Source organism: Papaver somniferum, chromosome 9 (assembly GCF_003573695.1).
Source record: "Papaver somniferum cultivar HN1 chromosome 9, ASM357369v1, whole genome shotgun sequence".
Classification (NCBI taxonomy): Eukaryota; Viridiplantae; Streptophyta; class Magnoliopsida; order Ranunculales; family Papaveraceae; genus Papaver; species Papaver somniferum.
This window is the reverse complement of record NC_039366.1, coordinates 100,522,834-100,530,473: the sequence shown is the minus strand read 5'-3', so window position 1 is coordinate 100,530,473 and position 7,640 is coordinate 100,522,834. Positions and strand designations below refer to the sequence as shown.

Genomic DNA, 7,640 nt, shown 5'->3' with positions numbered 1-7,640 from the left:
GGCCAGACTGTTCTTCTCCACATGGTTCGGATTTTAAGTTTACAGCCGAACCCAAATCTGAACTACGAAAAAAGCTTGTAAAAATTCAATTTTTTGAAGAATTGAAGCTAAGAAAAGGAGATTAAACATCGTATACAAGTATACCTATGTATTATTAGCATAAAGTTCCTCATCAATGTATTCATCTCCTGGATTTGGCTCATAAAAACCATCATCTTGAGTTTGAGTTTGAATAAAATCATTCTCATAATCCGAAAAGTAAGCCAAATCCGGACCATTGTTATAATTGGTGTGTATTATTGTCTTTATGAGATGAAGATACTCCCGGATAATTTGAATCATCTATTTTGAATCACAAAAATCTCAAAAAAAAAAAAAATTGTTTCACTTCTTCTTTCTCTCAGAAAACCCAACTCTCTCACAAAAACCGAATTTCTCCACTAAATTAACACCAGTAAAATAAAATAAAATTTAACACCGGTAACTTAACTTTAATAAATCATTATCATTACTAATTAATCACAATCAGAATCATTATCAGTTTATCACTGCCATTATTAAAAATGGTGGATAAGGGGTAATGGATTGAGTTTTACAACCTAATGACCCTATTTTGGCACCATTAGATATGCCTCGAAAGTTTTCGCGTGCTTCAGAACAAGATTCATTTGGAATTGCCTAAAAATGAACGGTTTTTTGGGGACTACTCAAAAATGGTGGGGGACTACTCTCCGTTTTTCGGGTGGATATTAGAAGTAATAATGAGTCACCCCTTATCTAACTTTTCTTCTAATACCAAACTTGCCCTTGATAATCAAATTAGTGTAATGATTAGTGAGTTAATTAATGATTAGTGAGATTAAATTAATAATTTGATTTTTTTCGAAAAAAAGAATTATAGAGAGGGAGAAGAAGAAGATGAAGATGATAATGAAGATGAGGGTTTTGGAAGAAAAAAACTTAGATCTTTTTCTTTAAGAGGCACAACAAGAGTATGATGTTTTTGGTACTCATGGATACTTCAAATTTAGTTAATGGTGCTTGAATTGGCCAAAACATTTCTAAAAATGAACAATTTACAAATTGATTTCGGTTTCGTTAACAAAGTTCGGTTACAACATTTGAAGAACAGGTAGCCGAACTCATTCTGCAAGTGTAGTTCGGTTAATGTTTCTAAAAACACAGGTAGCCGAACTCAGCTTTAATGGAGTTTTTTCTTTCAGAGAAAAGTCCGGTTAGGAGAAAAAAATTGCGACGTAACCGAACTAAAAGTTCGTCTGGGAAAATAAAATGAAAAAATTTGCGACGTAACCAAACTCAATATATAGGTTTTCAGAGAAAATTTCGGTTAGGAGAAAAAAATTGTGGTTAGGAATTTTTTTTTTGCGACGTAACCGAACTTTTCTCTGAAAGAAAAAACCTCCATTAAAGTCGAGTTCGGCTAGTTCGACAAAGTTTTTCGGATAATTCCTAACCGAACTTTTATCTGCAACTTCCATTTTGATGATAACTTCTCATTTTTTCCAAGGAAAACGAATGAAAAGTAATGGGTTTATTATAATTTTGATTTTGTTAATGATTTAAATTAACTATATACAGAGGTGGCGGTGGTGGTGATTTGAGGTGGTCGGTGGTGGTGAGCGGCGGTGGTGATGGGTAGAGGTGGTTATATATATAGGTGGTGGTGGTGTTGGGAGGAGACGATTATATATATAGGTGAAGGATAGGTTAGTCATTTCCACACTTTAGGACACCCCTTATAAGTATAGGATAGACATTCCAATCACAAATTAGTCCCCCACCATTTTTGAGTAGTCCCCAAAAAATGGTTCCTAAAAATCTTTAGTCCTCCCAAAGGAGGATGGAGGCACTGTTTCTGGGCCGTCTAAATGGCTCCACTGTTTTTGCCCGACCGAAACGAGGGATTTGAAGAGGAGTTAAAAACTTCTTCATTTTCAGTCTCCATTAGAATCAAAATCGCTTATCAGGTTGTTTACCCTCATCGACAACAAAAATGCCGACAACTCCTAATGGAACGACAGAAGAAGATCAAGAAGATGGCGTTTCATCAGTGAATTTTGGAAGCTCAGAAGCCCTAGAAGTGGTACGCAAACTAACCGATGTAGGTGCGATGACTCGACTTCTTCATGAATGTATTGCTTATCAAAGAAATTTAGATCTTGAACTTGAAACTTTACTTTCTCAAAGAACAGATCTTGAAAAAAAACTAAATACTTTGCAGAAAAATGCTGAGGTCTTAGAAATTGTTAAATCTGATTCAGATTCTATGTTATCTAATGTTAGATCAACATGTGATTTAGCTGATCAAGTTAGTGGTAAGGTTAGAGAATTAGACCTAGCTCAATCTAGGGTGTATTCAACACTATCCAGAATTGATGCAATTGTTGAGAGAGGTAATTGTATTGAAGGTGCTAAAAAATCATTAGAAACTGAAGATTATGAATCTGCTGCTAAATTTGTTCAAACATTTTTGAAAATCGATGAGAAATTTAGTGATTCAAATGGTTCTGATGATCAGAGAGAACAGCTTCTTGATTCGAAGAAAAAACTTGAAGGAATTGTTAGAAAGAAACTATCAAATGCAGTTGATCAAAGAGATCATTCCACCATTATGAGATTTATTATGCTTTTTCCGTTGTTAGGTCTTGAAGAAGAAGGATTGCAAGTTTATGTTAATTATTTAAAGAAAGTAATCTCAATGAGGTCTAGGTTAGAATTTGAAAATTTAGTGGAGCGAATTGATCAAAATCAAGGAAGAGATTTTGTTGATTGTTTAACTAGCTTGTTTAAAGACATTGTTTTAGCTGTTGAAGAAAATGATGACATTTTGAGAAATCTTTGTTGTGAAGATGGAATTGTTTACGCAATTATTGAGCTCCAAGAGGAGTGTGATTCTCGGGGTTCTCTTGTTTTACGAAAATACATGGAATTTAGGAAACTAAGCAGAGTAGAATCAGAAATCATTTCGTATAGTAAGAATATACTCTCAGTTGGAGCTACGGAAGGGCCAGATCCAAGAGAAGTTGAGCTGTATTTGGAAGAGATTCTAACGTTGACACAGCTGGGCGAGGAATATACAGGGTTCATGGTGTCAAAAATTCGGGGATTGAGATCAGTTGATCCTGAGTTGGGTCCACGGGCGACAAAAGCATTTAGAAATGGAAGTTTTAGTAAAGTTGTTCAAGAAATTACTGGGTTTTATGTGATTTTGGAGGAATTCTTTATGGTGGAAAACGTGAGGAAGGCGATAAAGATTGACGAGCATGTGCCTGATAGCCTCACTACTTCTATGGTAGATGATGTGTTTTATGTTTTACAGAGTTGTTGTAGAAGAGCTATCTCGACTTCAAGTATGAATTCGGTACTTGCTATTCTCAGCGGCGCAATGAATTTGTTGAGTAATGAGTATCAAGAAGCTTTGCAACATAAAATGAGAGAACCAAATCTTGGTGCCAAGCTGTTTCTTGGGGGTGTTGGTGCACAAAAGACGGGAACTGAGATTGCAACAGCTTTGAATAACATGGATGTCAGTGGTGAATATGTCCTGAAACTTCGACATGGAATTGAGGAGCAATGTGCAGAGGTGAGTTTTCTACTTTTGCTTATGGGTTGCTTTCCGTAACAATCATGTTTTTGCTGGTAGATTTTTAATTAGAATTTGGCTATGTCTCCTGATGAATTTAACTATATATTTTTCACCTTCACGAGAAAAAACTACCAAACATTGCGAAACAAAACATGATGCTCACTTGTCAGGCCTTATCATATTCCTAGATTTTTATTCTATGTACCCTACTTTATCATCAGCTGCGCAGTAATTGGAACCTTTATATTTGGAGTATAATATTGGACACTTGACGATGTTGGCCAACCTCTGTTGACCTAGTGTATTTTCGCTAAGTAGACACCCTCTCTAATGACTACAGCCCAGTATGTATTTCCGTTAAGTTTCATCCGGCCGTGTAGATAGTTATAGCCTCTATTTAGCTTTCCTTTGAGCCTTTCCAAGCTTATTTGTGGCACACTCGTTAACCGTCCATCAATTTGATCCTAGAGGCATTGAACCAAAATTTGATCAATATCTTTTAAATCCAGGAATTTGGTGTTCAAAACTATGAACTGTACAAGTCACATTGCAATTTTTTATTTTGGTTAATGAAAAGTGAACAATAGGATTCTGTTATAGTTTAGCATATAAAGTTGTTCTTTTACCCACCTAAGAGTTCCTGCAAATGATTTTTTCCCCCAGCTTGGATACCCCTAAATAGTTGTATGTGTCGATCGTTTAGAGTTAAGCAAATAGCTAAGCGATAAAGAGTTCTTAAGAGTTAAGCAAATAGCTCTGATATTGGAGCATTATTTGAGCTTTCAAAAGATGCATGTGTGGTGGAGTATGTGCAACACATGTCTGCCATTTTCCGAGATCTTTCTCAGTTCATTATTGTCCTTTTCATTATATCACACTCTTTCCTCAAAAAGACTAAAACCTGTACTGATACATAAACTCGTATTGGTGTTTCTGGCTTCGGAATTGAATTAATTAGAGAAGGAGTGCTTGCCACCATGTATTACTCATAGATAGTGCATAGAAATATGTACATCCATGCACTCTGCAAAATGTCCTCAACGCTTCTAACTTCAGTTTTATTTAATACTGAAAAAGTAAATTCAAGTAAACAATATAATTAGCATTAGAAGATTTAAGCTCCAATATGTAAGTAGATACTTCAGACTCCAAAATACACAAAATGTTACATAGAGAAATCAACCATACGAAGCCTAAAAATCCGCCATACGCGAGAAAGGATTCTCTTAACTATGAGTAATAACTCTAACATGATACTGTTCTCACAACAGAAATCGTGTATTCCTTGATCTTTACAGATTTTCTTCTGTGTTTGAGAATCTAAAAGTGTTTAAAGGAAGCGTTAACTGCATATTTCTTGGTCACTTTTTAGCATATCATATTTTTCTTGCATCACTTTGTAGCACTCCCTAATAAGCGTGAGTTTCTTAAGCTCGGAATTACGTTAACTGCATATTTAGGTATAGGGAAAATGCAATTCGGTTCCTAATCTTAGTTTCAACTCTATCTAACTATTTTAGATAACAACTAGATACTGATTTAGGTGCAGCAATTTTCTTTTTTTAAAACCCCCCCGCCCCCACCCCACCCCATTCTGAAATCCTGGCTCCGCCACTGGTTATCAATCTAATTATAAGTCCATAACAGTACTTGTAAGGTTATCTTCACACGGTAAATAATATTATTGTAAAGTTATTATCTTCAAATCAATTTTCAGCTCAGCACCGTTTAGCTCAGCATATCTAGTTTTCTTTTGGAACTCCTTTGTTTGGGGAGCTGACCACTTACTGAGCGCCAAATAACTCGGCTTATGGAGCATTTTATTTCTCCCTTGTGTAGATACTTTGATCTTAAATTCAGAGGTGTATATCCAAGTTAATCAGCTAAATTGACTTTCTTGATTCAGAGGTGTATTAATAACTTGAGTTTCCCTGTTTTACATATTAATCTTGCTATTTTTATAAAAACAAAATAAAATAACATATCAATCCCGGTACTATTGTGAAAGCAGATATTCCCTGCACCAGCTGACCGAGAAAAAATCAAATCATGTTTGTCTGAATTGGGAGAGATGAGCACCGGTTTTAAGCAAGCTTTAAATGCTGGAATGGAGCAACTGGTCTCTACTGTAACTCCTCGAATCCGTCCTGTGCTAGATATGGTGGGAACAGTTAGCTATGAGCTATCTGAGGCTGAATATGCAGAAAATGAAGTGAACGACCCCTGGGTTCAGAAGCTCCTCCATGCCGTGGAAACAAATGCGGCATGGCTCCAGCCTACAATGACATCATCCAACTTTGACTCATTTGTTCATCTCATTATTGACTTCGTTGTTAAGAGGTTGGAAGTGATTATGATGCAGAAGAAGTTCAGCCAACTTGGGGGTCTTCAACTGGATAGAGATGCTAGGGCACTAGTGAGCCATTTCTCTGGTATGACCCAGAGGACTGTCAGAGACAAGTTTGCCCGGCTTACTCAAATGGCAACTATCCTTAACCTGGAAAAGGTTTCTGAGATTTTGGATTTCTGGGGAGAGAATGCAGGACCCATGACTTGGAGACTAACTCCAGCTGAGGTGAGGAGAGTTTTAGGCTTAAGAGTTGATTTTAGACCTGAAGCAATTGTTGCTCTTAGATTGTAGTCCTTCATTTGTATTCATTATCTTCTTCTCTTTTTCTTCCTTTCCAGCTTTGGCTTCTTCTCTTCTTGTTTTGGTTAGAATTCATAATTTTTTACTTGTACTTCATAAATATAGATCGTCCTTTGTGTCCTTTCTGATGAGCACTAATTGGTCGACCAAAGGGAGGCCTACTATATGGTTACTCGATGGATTTTGTCCGTCAAACTTTGATGGTCCTCAAAATTGAATTTTGAAAAAAAAAATTGATCTAATCTCGATGTTTTTGCTTCAAACTTTTTGCGTTAGAGAGCCATTAATTATTATATCCAACATATAAATTTAGAAAATTGTTATGCATGATTAAAGAATTTCAAGATTGAGATTCCAATTAAAGCAAAAAAGTTTCCTTCAAATTTCAATTTTACGTTGTTTTTCTTAGAATTTTTTCCGTAATATAGTTCGTGATCGTTGTATTTACTATGAATTGAGAGTAATTTAAATTTTTTTGATCATAATCGAAATTTGAGAGTTTCAAAATACCCAGAAAAAATGGGTTTGCGCTGGTCATAAACGGACGAAGAAAAAATGCTCCATGGGTTCTTTTGCAACGCATAGCGTTGCGAACAAGCAATCTTTGTGGCGCTATAATCATGAACGACTGTAAATGTTACAGAATTATTTTTAACTGTGGTAAATACTTAGTGACGAGAATACGAGTTTTTGGTCTTCTTGGTCGACCCCAACTGCTGCAACAGTAAATTAGTACTATATATTTATGAATTTCTTGAACATTTTTTGTTCTTTCTTTAAGAAATTTTCTCTCACTTAGTGAAAAATGGGTTGGAAGTTTCTAATTTCGTAATTTCTCTCTAATACTTTTGAATGCTTATGAGACTGGGTCTTATGGGAATGCCCAACCCCTTTCCAACCAAGAAAACCGTGGCTAGGCCTGTCAATGGATGCTAACGTAACGGAAATAGGCTCTGCCGCTGCCGTTTCGGTTAAAATTTAGCCGATATCCGTTACCGTTCATTTCCGGCGGAAATAAGAAATTCAAAAACGTTACCGTTACGTTGGACTTACCGGATAACGAATATTTTTCCGCTGCCATCCGGTAAGTCACAGGACAGCCACAAAACAGGCTAAAAACACAGAACAAGTACACATAACAGCTTTAAAATCCAACAAAACAGGTTCTAAATCCATGCCACACCAAAAAAAGACATACAGATGTTCATGCCATTGCCACACAAGAAAACAAGTTCATAATCTTCATGTTTTTTTGCAAAAAAAAAAGACATCTCCATCTCCATTTGAGTCAACAACTTCAAATGCATTCCTCCTCCATCTCCAGATTCTCCTCTGCCAAGTCCCAAGTGCCAACTGCATCTGCAAATGCATTTACCTTACTCC

At 36.1% G+C, this 7,640-nt stretch overlaps 1 protein-coding gene across 1 annotated transcript; it reads left to right on the top strand.

Moving 5' to 3' along the window:
* The first annotated feature begins 1,869 nt into the window (after nt 1-1,869).
* LOC113310764 (conserved oligomeric Golgi complex subunit 4-like) lies at nt 1,870-6,378 on the top strand. The gene is made up of 2 exons (XM_026559537.1): nt 1,870-3,604; nt 5,619-6,378. Exons 1-2 carry the CDS (start codon nt 2,015-2,017, stop codon nt 6,246-6,248), a joined length of 2,220 nt encoding a protein of 739 aa, XP_026415322.1. The 5' UTR covers nt 1,870-2,014; the 3' UTR covers nt 6,249-6,378.
* The last annotated feature ends 1,262 nt before the right edge of the window (nt 6,379-7,640 follow it).